Source organism: Thunnus thynnus, chromosome 9, assembly GCF_963924715.1.
Source record: "Thunnus thynnus chromosome 9, fThuThy2.1, whole genome shotgun sequence".
Taxonomy (NCBI): domain Eukaryota; kingdom Metazoa; phylum Chordata; class Actinopteri; order Scombriformes; family Scombridae; genus Thunnus; species Thunnus thynnus.
Window position 1 is genome coordinate 21313974 of NC_089525.1, and position 15099 is coordinate 21329072.

At 39.4% G+C, this 15099-nt stretch overlaps 2 protein-coding genes and 1 long non-coding RNA gene across 4 annotated transcripts; 1 reads left to right on the plus strand and 2 right to left on the minus strand.

Moving 5' to 3' along the window:
- The first annotated feature begins 32 nt into the window (after positions 1–32).
- On the plus strand, positions 33–8274 carry LOC137189649 (uncharacterized). The gene is made up of 3 exons (XR_010929693.1): positions 33–152; positions 7924–8028; positions 8192–8274. It is a non-coding gene; the product is annotated as an uncharacterized lncRNA (long non-coding RNA).
- Positions 2082–5414, minus strand: tmem35 (transmembrane protein 35). Its single transcript, XM_067599656.1, has 2 exons — positions 4447–5414; positions 2082–3557 (listed from the first exon to the last, which is right to left on the minus strand). Exons 1-2 carry the CDS (start codon positions 4717–4719, stop codon positions 3192–3194), a joined length of 639 nt encoding a protein of 212 aa, XP_067455757.1. The 5' UTR covers positions 4720–5414; the 3' UTR covers positions 2082–3191.
- arl13a (ADP-ribosylation factor-like 13A) lies at positions 6603–13163 on the minus strand. 2 transcript variants are annotated; one of them, XM_067599655.1, is made up of 10 exons: positions 11716–13163; positions 10191–10307; positions 9473–9543; positions 9133–9385; positions 8459–8564; positions 8124–8329; positions 7915–8023; positions 7509–7779; positions 7295–7411; positions 6603–7183 (listed from the first exon to the last, which is right to left on the minus strand). In XM_067599655.1, the coding sequence occupies exons 1-10, from the start codon at positions 11733–11735 to the stop codon at positions 7128–7130; spliced, it is 1326 nt and encodes a 441-aa protein (XP_067455756.1). In that variant the 5' UTR covers positions 11736–13163; the 3' UTR covers positions 6603–7127. The 2 variants fall into 2 exon arrangements, with proteins under 2 accessions (XP_067455756.1, XP_067455755.1); XM_067599654.1 differs by having other exon boundaries at positions 9133–9543.
- Positions 13164–15099: the final 1936 nt, after the last annotated feature.

A 15099-nucleotide genomic window follows, 5' to 3' on the forward strand; every position in this document is an offset into this window, starting at 1 on the left:
GCGCTTGCGCAGTGTAGTCCATCCGCCCGGTTGCTTCCTGGCAGTTGTAGTCCGTCTGTCCTTTCAGTTAGGACTACAAAAGTCATGCAGGAGTCTGTGTGGGAGTAAATGTGCTTCATGAGGGATGCTACGCCGAACAACGCCGACAATTGGTCAGTGATTAAACTAGTTTGTGGCAAATAATCTTAGAGATGAGCAGGTGTTGTAGTGCTCTCAAACCATCGAAGAACTACATTTCAACAGTTTCCTTTCATGCTAGCGGCTCTGTGAGGCTGTGCATTAAACTGTATACAGGCACAGTGCTATATGCTCACATGTTGATGTTTCACCATCTTAGATTAGTGTATAAGCGTGTCATTTGCTAAGTAGCACTAAACACAAAGTACAACTCAGGCTGATGTGAATGTCATTAGTTGCATATATTTGGTCATACACCATAAGGAAAACTAAAAATTTGACCGGATGATGGCGCTAGAGGAAAAGTTAGAGGACCCACGAGTCACAAGAATCTTCTGAGAGACCTTGAACATCTGTACAAAATTTCATCGCTTTCAATCTAGTAGTTGCCAAGATATTTCACACAAAACCGCAAATGTCAACCTATAGTGGCACTAAAGGGAAAGTGTCCCCATTAATCTGGATAATCCACAGACCTCACTACCAACAGTTTTGATGTGGATTATGTGCCCAATAGAAAGAAATTCTGATGAAACCTGTTCACAGTGAGGTTTGTGGATTATCAGAGTAACCAGGGATTATGTTAAATGTAATTGCTTTTAATGCTCTGAATACCCCAAACAAAAGTTTATTCACCTGCACTGTATTGGTGTGGTGGCAGAGATCAGACGGATAGGCTATCTCAAACCCTGGCTATGGCTAGATATCACTATATGTAAGTGAGAAAATGTTTTTGTGTATTATTATGTGGGTAAACTGACATTCAGTTACCTTATAATCATGTCCAAATTAACCTATTTGAGGGCCCCCTGTTGCCTTCAAGTTCACAACAAGCACCACACAACAAACTAGTATTCTTATACTGAATACTACCTGGCTCTAGGTTGTCTATCTGTCAGTTAGATTGTGGTAATTTGATAAAGCACAACAAACTGCATTGCGTGAGCACGATATAAAATGAAATAATAAAGTGTGAGACACAGGAACACAAGGCCACAAGATTACAAGGCCACAAGATTACCTCATAATGCCGCACAGTGCAGCTGCAATCTCCCAAACAAATTTGCAAGTAATCAAATTGCTAAAAAGCAACTGACATAGTCAGTGAACCCAGCACTTCTGGGGCCTCTGGAGGTCTGGGGAACAAACAGTTTTAAGCAGAAAGGACTGCAACTAAAACCCCCGAACCCTTCAAAACTAAAATGGTTAGCAACTGGTAGATGTGGAAACTGGAGTCGCATTTATTCTCTTTAAAAATCTAAAGCTGTTCTGCAAAACCACACAGTGACAAATCATATCATTTTAAATTTGGGCTACTCCCCCCCCCCCCCCCCCCCATCCCAACTTGCCCCCCAACTGTGACTGACCTCCTGTCCAGTTTTCATCTAGAGGCTTGCAGGGGGAGGAGCAAGAGGGAGATCATGCCATGTCATCATGAAGGCAAGAGACATTACAAAATGACTCTTGTGTCATATGCTGTTTCCTCCCTCACCTCCCACTGCAGTTTATAATGGGCCTGATTCTTTACTTCCTCCATTATTTATTCGTAACTAGATCAATGATGGTGCTAAATATGACATACTTCTATAATTTATATTATTTGTTATGAGAGTTGCGCAGAAACTGACTTAATTTCATAAAATAGATCAACTTCTAATACACAGCATAAAATCAGCAAGAAATCGCTGCAAGGTCATGATGACAGGCACTACATCTCTGGGCCCAAAATATTTTGTATGTAGTTCATGTGCTGATATGAAGGAATAAATCTGACATGGATTAAATGAAGTTACACCACAAGATGACAACACAAAAACTCATTATGTGACAGCAGCACATATTGTTGCAAGTGTAAGTTATTGTTCACTGGAATAAAATAAAAGACTGCTAATAAACAAACAATATTTAATCAGTCTCACCTCCAACTCTTTATTTTAAGTTTATCATTTACAGAAATATTGTGATTCTCAAAACGAACTGACAGCATTTTCAACTGAGATCTGATCCCCCAACCAAAACTGAAGGAGGAAAGCTTTTCACATCTTTAGAGAGAAAGAAACCAAACAGATGAGCAAAAAGTTACAGAGACAGTGGATAAGTTTACGACTTTTACTGTGCATTACAAAAGGGAAAAATCCATTTGTAACAGGCAAAAAGACTTTTTTTTTTTTTATTATTTTGTTGATGTTCTGCTGTACAAGCTTGCAGCAGACACCTGAGGCAGCAGCCGCTGTCCTTCCCAGATAAAAAACTTCACTGTGCTAACTGAACTGAAAGGAGAAAGAGGATTTTCAGCTTATGTTACTTTGGGAAGAAGGATTTCATGCGCAGTTCTGCAAAAACTTACCAAGATGAAAAAATGAAGTTTCCTAGGATTGATTTTTTTCTTTGTAAAATATTACTTTTCTAATACTGCACCAACATAAGACGTGGATATGTAATGAATACCAGTTTTAATTAGTACAAAAATCTTTCAACAGTGCTCATTTTGGTTTATGATTTATACTCTTGACCAAATGAAACATGCTCGAACTATTTAAATCATCAGTCTCTCCTACCTACAGTATAAAAACAAATTAGAAAAACAAGCTACAAAGATTCTTCCATGAAAAAAAGCATTCTCAAATCAACTTGTAGCCTAAATGAAATTCATACTCAAGTTAAAACAAAAAACACAAAAACACATTTAACACACTTTAGGAATGAAATAAATAGGGACAAAAAGGGGGAAATGGATCAACTGGTGCGACAATGAGCTGAGCTCATCAGAGTTTCCACAGGTATGATTGTCCACAGTTATGTAGAGGATGTTTGGAACAAGAGTTCTCAGTTTCACAAGAGTGCAGAGGAGTAGGTGAGAGTTGTCAGTCAGCCAGCTGGATGGGACGGAGGATGTGTGTGACAGGTGTTATTACTGGGAGTGACTGTTTCCTTCCAAATATGAATAACTACAATCCATACCGGCGCACCAGGTTCCCTTCACCGTGTGGCTTGGACCAAAGTGGAAGAGGAGCTTAAGACTGCTTGACCTTATTCTTTTCCTGGTCATTGATGTGCTGTTCTTCCCTGCTGTCCTCCCTCTCCGGCCGGTCATCACTCTGGCGAGCGATGAGCAGTCGGCAGGTGAGCAGAATGCCAAAGACTAGAGCGTGGGCATAGCGCTTCAGGGGGTCTCCTACTAGCTGGTGGAAGAAGAGGACGGCCAGCATGACCAGTAGCAGCAAGAAGTTGGCCACGTCTTTCGGCCTGCCCGGCACCAGGGTGAGCACCACCCCGCAGCCCACCTCCAGGGAGCCAATGATCTTACGAAGCAGGACTGAGCTGATACCAATCTTCTTTAGGCCCGGCAGTGCTTTGGCATAGCTCTTGTATGCCCTTTTCTGAAAGAAAAATACACAGATACCTTTTAAATATTTCTAACATTCATGTAAGGTAATACAAACTTCTGTGGGGGAGGTGAGGGTCTTTTAAAAGATCATGTGGGGTCACGTGTTAAACCTTCAACTGCATTTATTTCCTCATTGTGCCCCCCCCTGTCTGAAGAAACCTCATAGATGTGTACAAGTATAATAACAGAAAAAAAACATCCTCTAAGTGCATCAGTTTGTATTTCACAAGAAGCCTGTAAGCATGCCAGCTATCACCTTCCTCACAGGATATTTCAACATCAGCATCTCACAGAATTTGCTCGAATGCGCCGCCATTGCTCTTCAGCTGTTAAGTTGCTTTTCACACAATAAAACGAGAAGACATCCTGCTGCAACCTATTTAACAGGCTATAAAGATAAAGCTGCACAAATCTGATGATTATCCGGTGTTTGTTTGCAGCCTTGTGATCAATCATGACATGAATGAAGATAATGGGACCATGCATTCAGTCATTCATTATTCATCCCTGTTTCAGTGTTTATCAGCTAACGTCCGACATATTTCGGATTCATGAGTAAATATAGTGTCAGACTGAAATATTTTAAAGGTTATCTTATTACATGCGGGCCTAGCCAATGTGCTAACTGTGTTATTACAGGCAGTACAGCAGGTGTGACACATATATTTCTGCAGTGGGAAATGAAGGCTTCACAGTGGCAGATTAGCTGTGCGACTCATTATGGAAAGCGTTCATTTTTCCGTATCTTTCACTATTTAGGTCAACATCTCCACACATTATTCGAGCCTGAAAGCCTTTCGCGTCTCTGCAGCCAACGCAGAACAATGGCCTTTACCCCCACTGATGCAGAGGAGCATCGATTTAAAAAAAAATGTACTCACCATTTCACTATATGCATCTTTGCTTAGTCTCGGAGTGAGTTTAATGGTTCCCATAAAGACGAAAAACAAACCGAGGGCAAAGGAAAGGGCCACAATAGTTATTGTCCTTGGTGAGGCCATATTTCGGCACCGTTCATGCAGCCAGTTGCGTCCCGCTGAATTGAATGAAAGTCGGATGGTTTCCCGGTGAAGACGCACCAGGGGGAAGGGCTTCTGGATGAACCACAGAAATGGCGACGCGTTGGTCCCTCCTCTCTGCTGAGCCGCATCCATAACTCTAAACACACCTCTGCATATTCATTACACATCACATCTCCTATCAATAACAGGAGCTTGACAGTAGGAGGATGTTACAGTACAACCATACATAATCTTCCAGGCTGAGGCCCCAAAAGCTGGAGACTTACTGTGTTAAGTTTGTTTGGCATTACGCACCAAGAAAGCACAACATTTATAATACGATAAGAGGCTCAGACGAACTGTTTGACATTTTGGGGCAAGTAAAATATAGTCCCACATATAATTTACTGCAGAACAACTTATTGTCACCTTTACACTTTGGTTTTGTAGGGTTCAAACAAGTGAAAATGAATTATTAATTAGTGAGCTTTAACTGACTTTATTCGGACAAAGCCAGGCTAGCTGTTTCCCCCGCTTCCAGTCTTTATGCTAAGCTAAGCTAACTGGTTGTCGACTCATGAGTATTGTGGTATCACTCATCAAGAAAGCACAATATCTAAAAATATGATAAGAGTCTCAGAGCAATTGTTTGACATTTTGGAAAATTAGCTTATTCACTTCTTTGCCTGGAGTTAAATCAGAAATATTATCTCCTGAAGTTGCTAGGCAACCAGTTGAAGTCAGTGTGCCAAGTAAAATATAGTCCCACATATAATTTACTGCAAAACAACTTGTTGTCATTTTTACACTTTAGTTTTTGTGCAGTTCAAACAAACAAGTGAAAATGAATTAATATTAATTTTTTAGCTGTAGCTGACTTTATTCAGACTGAGTCAGGCTAACTGTTTCCCCCCGCTTCCAGTCTGTATGCTAAGCTAAGCTAACTGGCTGCTGGCTTTACCTTCATATTCATCATACAGACAAGAGAGTTGTATCAATCTTCTCATCTATCACTCGGCAAGAAAAAACAGTTTGATGAGAAGTGTATAGCTCATTTTTGCCCCTGGGCCCCTTTGTAGGTTCATTTGACCTTTTTCTTTTGCACAGGACACTGACAAATGTGTCCGTGTGTCTATTTTCAACACTGAAAAAATAGTTTACAGTTTTGTAGATATGAAATAAAACCTTTCAAGAAGATTTTAGGCTGCAGTGAAATGACATATTTATGAATATCAATGTAGCCTGACGTGGACTTTCAATGGACCCAACCAAGATGGTGTTTGTCATGTTAAAGCACTGCTAAAACACTAAAAATGGCTAAACAATTTTCCCTCATTAAGCTAGCTCTGTTTAGTATTTGCAAAGAGGCATTTTAGTCCACTCTTAGCTTCCTTCCCTCTCTTAGCTTAGAATGTTATCCACATGCCCCTGATGGCTCCCTGGCCCATATCCCATCACGTTTGTTGTTGTAAAAAGCAACAAAGTGTGTCCTTAATACAAACAAGAGGATGGTGTTCAAACCTAGGCGAACAAAAATCTGTAGTTTCCCAGTGATACATTTCAGAAGCATTGCAGATATCATGTAAAACTATAAGTTATTGTATTATTTACATTTTAGTGACACAATTTTGACATTTGTTTTTGTGATTGCTCAAATCTAGGACACTTAATATTGTCAACACAACCAATTTTAATCAAACTGAACTGCCAAAATCAGAAGCTGGCACTCTAAGACCCAAACTTGTTATGCCATCTGGTAAATACAGAGTTGCTTGATTATATATATGAATTATATTGTGGATTGTAGAGGATGGTGAGGATGACTGGAGGAAGAATGTCTTAAGCATTTTGGGGCTCAGGTTTGATAAAATCGATAGAACAATATAATTGAGCTCTTGTTCATTTTCTATGTGGATTTTTAAATCTAAGCAATACAAAGTCTTGTAGCACAGCCTGTTAATAGCCTGCTTGCAATTATAACATTAGGTATGAATTTCGTCTCTGCTGCTGTAAAGTAAAAAGAAATTACATACAAGTTGTGACAAAAACAATGTTTATTATACAGTTTGATGGATCTGTTAATCACCTCAACAATGCTCTGCTTACAGTATTGTTCATTGCTGAAAAATGGTCAAATAGTCATTTAAAAAAAACAGATACAGTTCAAAAATCGTGTTTCCTTTACAAGCAAATCTGCATAGATTATACAAACAAAATCTTCTTTAATGTTTTGGCCAAGTGCACACATTTATCTATAACTTATCTTTTTTTAAATGTATATTACTTATTTTATTTCTATATTATTACATCAATATTTGCCTGCCCTTCACTACACATTGGAATTTCCAGTTTCACACCAAAGGTTCAGGGATCAGGCCTGAGGTGGTAGAGTGTATAGAAAGTGATAAATAATATCAGTCAGAATCTGTGTCTCCGTCTTTCCCCCGCTGAGTGTCAAAGAAAGGGTGTGAGAGTTTGTGAAGGGATGTAGTGTGAGCGTATACTACTGCTGCGGACCACATCCTCACACTCAGACCGCAGGACGCAACCGGGATTCACTCTCACTGTCCCTGATCCTGACGTTCCTTCAGAGCCAGTATTGCTTTTCGATAAAGATCTAACAGGAGACAGGGGGATCTTTTTAAACAGAAGTTGGGGATTTCATCATTGTAGCGTCCAAAGTGTTATTGCATTTCATTGGTGGATGGAAGAAGTGGATGAGGCTCACCAAAGGTTGCAGACAGGTCCACAGGCTGAGAGTACGCTGCAGGCACCCCCTCTGTGTTGATCTTGTTCTTCCTTTTTACTTTCACGACCTTCTTCTTTTTCTTCTTGTCCCCTTTAGCTAGACATAAGATAGAGAAGATATTAGATTCTCACTCTCAAACAGTTAATAACCTAAAAAATATAAGCTGTTAATAAATTATTCAACTCAAGTCAACCTTTGAGTGGCTTGTCATCATTGTCCAGCGATTCTGGTACATCCAGAGTCTCCTCTTTCACCTTCGTTTTGCGTTTCAGTTTGCCTTTTTTCGGGGGGATCAGGGCACTGCTGGCTTTCTCTCTGTGACCTGAGGGCTCATGCTCTGCTTCATTTCCGTCGCCCTCCTCCTCCTCCTGATCATTTACTTCCTCCTGATTTGTTTCACCCTCTTTGACCTTAACAGGCTTCTTCTTCTTCTTTGTCCTAAGCTTCTTTTTCAGCGTTGTCTCCTGTGAATAAAAGACTTGTGAGCTTGATACAGCATTTATTTATCATATCATTTAAAGGGCCTCAAAATTATGACATTGAGATATTGTTACATACAAGCATTTCTGTAGAAATACAATCAAAAATGTTCTTTTTACCTTTTGCAGCATGTTTCGAATGGGCTGCAGCTTTCCCTCCCCCTTGGTCTTTTTCTCCTTGTCCTTCGGCCGATGAACCTGGCGAAGATCTGACTTGCTGGATCGCATCCTTAGGTGAGACAATATTTAACATATAAGGTCAGTGTGTAGCTTGGATAATTTAACATTTGACATTGAAGTGAATGTTGAATTCTTTAGACCTGTCTTACCTTTCGCCCTTGGTTTTTCTGCGAACTTTCTCTGCTTTCCTGTTCTTCTCCTTCTCTCTTGCTTCCAGAGGCCTCTTGCTGTCCTGGGCTACACGAGTACACAGCTCCGGATAATCCAGGTAAACAGCACGCAGCAACCAGCGAAGGCCTCGTAGAGTCTTCCTGTCTGACCAGCGCCGCAGGTCCATTAAGGCTGAACAAGGCTCCTGAGAGGAAAGGGAGCTTCATCAGTTCAAGAAGGGTATGTCTCTCTGCATCTCTGGTCTGTCTTAATATCTATATAAGATGTATAATTATTAGTTTCTGTAGCTTGCCGTAGTAAATTTCAGACTTACAATATGGCACAGAGAGCGGCTCTGGTTGACCAGCCTCTCCAAAGACAGCATCTCAATCAGCTCACTTCCCAGCAAAGCGTTCATTTTGTCCTGTTTGTTAGCCAACCTAAAAAGAAAAAGTTACAGCACAGACCTGAGTGACTCTCACATTTTACCTCTCTTCCACATCTATTTATCAAATTTCTAAAAAATTACACTTAAGAATGCTCCAAAGAACCAACTCGAGGAGAGTAAGAAGACACATTTATCAGCAAAGTGTAAAAGTAACTCTCAAGTGATCACATGTATGCTCAGAGAAGGAACAGTCAGGATTGTACCTTCTTTTAAAAAAAAGACATGCAAATGCTAAAACAACTCTTAACTATACAGTTTCAGCTAATGTTTTATTCATCATGATCTATTTTATTTAGCACAATAATTTAAGAGCATTTTAAAGTCAAAAGAAGTTTGTAACTTATTCAAGTCCTAAGTTTATGAGTGGGAGATTTTTTACTTTTATCTTTCACTTAATTCTTAAGTTTTACTTTTAGAAGTTTGATAAAATTCGGGCCCAGGTTTACAGTCACAAAGCTTATTTGGTATTTTCTCTTATCGGCCACCAGAGAGCACTGTTTACACTGCACATGATGTTAGAGCGTACTTAAATATTTATGTATGAAGCTGATTATAATTACACCAGTATGGGTTTCCCTGCCACCCTTGGTTGCTTCAGCAAGTCAGCCAGAACCTCCTTGACCTCCTTCATCCTATGCCTGTCACTGGAGTCCACCACAAAGATGATCCCATGGGCCTCTGCGCAGAGCTCCTTCCAGGCCTCCCGCGACCCTGCCGATCCTCCGACATCCAACAGGGTGACCAGGTAATTCTCCACTCGCAGCTCATTTCTGACACAGTCTTGGGTGGGTCCTGATTCCACACTGTAGGGGACTGGAGAGGCAAGACACAGGTGGGTTATTTGCTGTATTTCTACATTAAGCACTATTAAAAAGTAATTCAGTTTGAAAGTTGAGTTACCTCTTAACATCCCTCGGATAGAGGATGTTTTTCCTGCTTTGTCAAGACCGACCACAAGAATGGTCACTTTCCTGCATAGAAGTAAACACATTATAGAAATCATGTCAGATGACATCAATGCAAATCAATTTTAGACCAAAGGAATAAGAAAGCCAAAAGATCTCATGGTGACTTGTCTAGATTTCTCTGTCCGGAAAGGTTGCTTTATTATTTAAAAGTCGGTCAATTTTAGTAAAGAAATCTTCCCCCAACAACAGCACAGACATTTTACAATCAATCTAGGAGTATGGAAGCAAATCATTGCCATAATAATCTGAATTATATCAGCAACTAAATAACAAATTTTGAAATGTAATCACTACAGAATACTTAGTGTTGAAATTTAAATACAACTGAATTTATTGCACTGAAATATTTTACTTTTAAAACCATCTTCCTGAGTGTATGTGTTCTGAATTTCACTTTGTAAAATTCTTAATATGGTATTTAGTTGCTGATATAATTCAAATTATTATAGCAATGATTTGCTTTCATATACGAGTCCTCATTGTACTCACTGTAGCCCAACTTTAGGCTGATTAAACCTGTTTTTTTTAATCATTTTGGAAGATTTAACCTTCGCCTAATGCAGCATGTGCATCACTGATCACATTCCTCTTTTAGACTCATGCATTTTTAATCTGTGTTTTTCAAGAAATCTCATTATCTTATCATCTACCTGATTGGCTCCTGTATTTTGGAGACCCAGGTGCAGCAGTTGCTCATCAGGTTGAACATTGTTGCGTGAGGTGAGCAAGGTGAGCACAGTGGCCACCATTTTCTCTGGAACTGGTACCTGAAAACAGATGGTCAATCTTAGCATGACTCACACACACACGGACACACAAGTACACAAATAGGGCTGTTCAGCTGAGTCACTGGAGGTCATGGCCAGGTCCAACACAAAGATGCTGTGTGTCTGGCTCCTGTGAGCTTAGGAGACTTTTACAGATGGTCACTCACTGGTAATGTGTTCACTGCCAAGTGTCTCTCCCTCTTTACCTCCTCTGAATCCAAAATTAGCTTGATGCTAACCTTCTTTAGCTCACTTCAAATTCAAAGCTTTTCTTCTTTTTTTTTTGGATCAATAATAATAGATCAGAACCAAAAAACAAAATATTTTTCTCTGTCAGTAATAAGGATAATAACAATGTTGTCAGTTGTACTTCAAACATGGATGCTACAATGCGATGATTCACAAGTCCAGTAAAAGCTTTCTGCCGTGTTCAGGGAACTATGAGTAGTCCGCCTGAGTCTTGTAATGCACACGCAGCAGGTGTGTGTGAGGTAGTCGGGCCATGTGCTAAAAAAGACACAGGCAGATCTTTCAGTCCTTTGTCCACAGCATCTGTTCAGGCTCTGTAATCTGCTAAAGCCAGTTTAGAACGGCCTGCTTTTGCAGTGTTGTTGACAAGCCGACCCATATTTGCTGTGGCTGTAGAAGACGGTGAGGTCAGTATGTTTGAGAAAAGCATTTCGCTCAGACGTCTGAAATCTCAGCATTTTAGACATTCAGAGCAGGCGAGTATAAGAAACACAAAGACATCACCTGTTCACAATACTAAAAGTTGTGTGCAGTTTGAAAATTTTAATGTAATAGATTTATGTGTTTGCTGCATGTAGAAATCACTGTGTTTTGTCTTCATAAGAATTGAAAAAAAAATGTTTTGCAATACAAAACCTCCAAATTTGTGATTTTTTTAATCACTTCAAGCACTTGTTTCAAATTAAGTTTATTTGTTTTGATTCATACTTAAATGTATGAAAATGTATTAAATCCAGTAATTTCACAAAGTATAAATAAAACTAGAAACTGAAATATTAAGCACAAAGAATATCAGGCAAAATTTTAATGCTTTACACTACAGTTAAATCACAATCAGCCGTAATAATGGCCATGAAAAACCTGTTGCTATAAACAATATACCTCTACAGTAGATTAACTTGTGTTTATCACTAATGAAAATAATCTGTTTTTCTTTATATTCTTGTAATAAAAATCCAAAATTGAGTCAACAACAGTCATAACTGCATGCAAACATGACACATGGGAGGTAAAATTCCCTGAATCTGTAGATTAAAACAAAACATTTTAAACCCAGCGGACAATATACAACTACTGTTAGTCAGACACCACTGAATGACTACTGATGCTACAAATTTGCTAATTTTAATAAACAATGAGAAATACAAGGAGTACTTACAGAAGTAAGTCTATGTCCATGCATTTGTTTGGGTGCACGTCTCTACTAACATCTTGTACCCACCAGCTACAAAACTTAATCAGGCTCACACTAAGCCTTTGGTCACCCCATGTGGGAGGTGCGGCCTGGGAAATGTGGTTTGGTATTTCAACCAATCCCAGAGACCGCTGAGCCAATCACTCACCCCATTGGATGGCGTGGTTCTTCTTTTCCTAGAACAAATGAAGGTGCATATATCCGTCCAAGAGAACTAAATGTATCTCATGGTGTGATCTGTGACGTGCTGTGATCTCCTTCTTTTGTCTGAAAGTAGCTGCGTGCAGAGTGTTTGTGACAGATTTAGGCTGCACAACTGTAGTCACACAGGTAGATAATGAATGATGGTCATGAGGTGTCACGCTACAAGCTGGCTGAGTTTACAGGTATAATTTTACCTGAGTTAACATGTATAATTGGAACTGAAGCTTAAAATACATGTATTGTTTCCTGTGAGGTACATTTTGACTGAATTAGGGGTGACGTAAAAAATAACAATGTCAATATTTTATAATAAAATATTTTTAAAAGTTAAATACAAATGAAAGGAGGAGAACATGATTATATATAACTGGAAATGGGAAAGACAAGTTTATTATATACCTCATTTCTTTACTTAATGGATGAATAATATCAAAACTTTAATTTGAAGAGAGATATCAATATATTTATTTGATTATACATATAATTATTTTCAGGTACAACAGTGATTCACTATAACATTTACAGAGGATAAACATATTACATAATGGTGTTAATAGCATAGTTAAGCCGTACAACACATATTGTAATGCAGCTTCTGCCACCAGATGGCGTCATGTTCACAGGATCTATTTTCACCGCCAGAGGCTGCTGTGCCTTTTTTGCTTAGTCTGTTAAAATAATATCATGTCTTTATGCTCCTCAACAAGCTAAGATGAATTTCCTCTGCAGCATACTGAACGTACATATTTTTGATTACCAGATGTTGTATCTACCAATCTACATTACTGTCATTTAGTATTTTAATGTTTATGTTTAGGAAAATCTGGAGAAAACAGACAGCAGACTGAGTAGCAGAGCTTCTGCAGCTGTAATGAAATTAAACTTTAGGTGAATAAATGTTTAGTGACAGCTTGTAGAGACCTGGAGCCATGCTTTGTTTACAGGCTTTATCTCATTAAGTCATTAAACCACTGTCCAATCAGGCACTGCCTTCCTCTGCTGACTAGACTCATCACAGACTCTGACCACAGCCCTGTGTCAGCTGACGCTGACACATACACACAAACACAAACGCACACAAGTGCACAAACACACCCACACATGTACACACATAGACTTACATTCATTTCCTGGAGACTTACCCTAAGCCTAGCCATAACCACTGCTTGCCTAAATCTAATGCCTACCCTAACCTTAACCACTAACCAAAAAATCTGCGTTTTCACCACTTGGGTACACAGATTTTGTCCCCAGTCAATGGTCTTAAGTCTGGTGTGTGTCCTTGAAAGTGACTTGAGTCATACCCACACACAAACACACACACAAACACACACAGACAGACAGCAAAAACAGCTGCAGCTGAGCAGAGCTACCACACCCCCATTTGCTGCTCCAGTTTTCCACATTGCAAACATGCTTTAAAAGACCCCCGACTGCTTTTGCAGTCTGTGTTACAGTATCTACTTTATAAAGCACAGCTTGCTTTTCTGTCAGTCTGTTGCAGTGGTGGAAAGTAACTAAGTACATTTACTCAAGAACTGTATTTAAGTACAATTTTGAGGTACTTGTGCATTACTAAGTGTTTCCATTTGATGCTACTTTATACTTCCACTCCACCACATTTCTGAGGGAAATATTGTACTTTCTACTCCACTACATTTATTTGACAGCTTTAGTTAGTTTTCAGATGAAGATTCGACACAATGGATATTATAACAAGCTTTTAAAATACAACTCATTGTTAAAGATGAAACCAGTGGTTTCCAACCTTTTTGGCTTTTGACGTCTCACAAAAAGCAGCGTGTAGTCGGGGTCACATTTCAGATGTCTATGAGTTGATAACAGATCCACCAAATAGTGATTTTTCCCTCTAAACTTCTGACATGGTTTCATTTCAATAAATGTTCAAATGATCCAATATTTCTCCAAAGAGCAAAGATTAGAGAAAAAGTCAAAAAACTGAAAACAGATTTGTGTATCAGAGCTTTGTCTTTTCTTCTCTCCTCTCCCATTAATCATCTCAAGACCCCTCAGATTTATCTGATGACCCTTTGGAGGGGTGCGACCCCTAGCTTGGGAACCACTGGACTAAACTACTAAACTATATATAAAGTAGTTCAAACTAGCTCCAGCTCCAGCGACTACAACAGCAACATGCTGCTTACACACTGATGCTTCAGTATTAATAATCCAATGATGTCATATATAATAATATATCAGTCAGAGGGACCAAACCACTACTTTTACTGCAACACTTTAACAACATTTTGCTGATAATACTTATGTACTTTTACTTAAGTAGGACTTTTCATGCAGGACTTTTACTTGTAATGGAGTATTTTTACATTGCTGTATTGGTGCTTTTACTTAAGTAAAGGATCTGAGTACTTCCTCCATCACCGGTCTGTGGTCTTGTGAGGAACTTGAAACATAGATGAGCTGCACTGACCTGACTGGTTCGTAACACAGTGTGCAGGACATGCCTGGGGCTCCGTAACAAGGTTTCCATCTTCCACTTCCCCATGGCTCCACAAAACACACAACCTCTGCAATCTGAAGTCACTGACCCACACCACTGCCTCACCAAACACATGCATTAGTAATGGCGTGCCTTCATAGGTTGCGTCTACCCGCTTCACAATGCCAAGCTCGAGTCACCGGCTCTGATGAAATCTGATTAGACAGGAAGAGGTCAGCATGTTTGGGGTGAGCTCTGGGTACCCTGAGATGAAACTGTGCTGCAGTGCACAGAGAAATATACACAGAACAACTCCCTCTGTAGTTGAAAGGAAAAATCACAGGAAAGTTCATTTTTTCATGATCATGTTGCCCCACTGGAAGTTAAATCTCTCCAAAGAGGTTAAAACAGATCTTCTCTTAAGATGACAGGTCATGTCAACATTAACCTAAACAACAATGAGAACAGTTTTGCAATTTAAATATGAGGTATGCCACTACGGATTGTGCTCCTCTCAAGTGCTTTGCAAACAGAGAACCCTTGTTTGCATAAGTAGTTGAGCAAACATCAAACTGGTTCTTTACAACTGCATCACCAACTGTTCACGTGTTCAAATGAGTATGTAGTCTTAACGAATAGCAGTATAATGAGGGAAAGTCATGGTAAAAAGTGAATGAGTGAAGTTT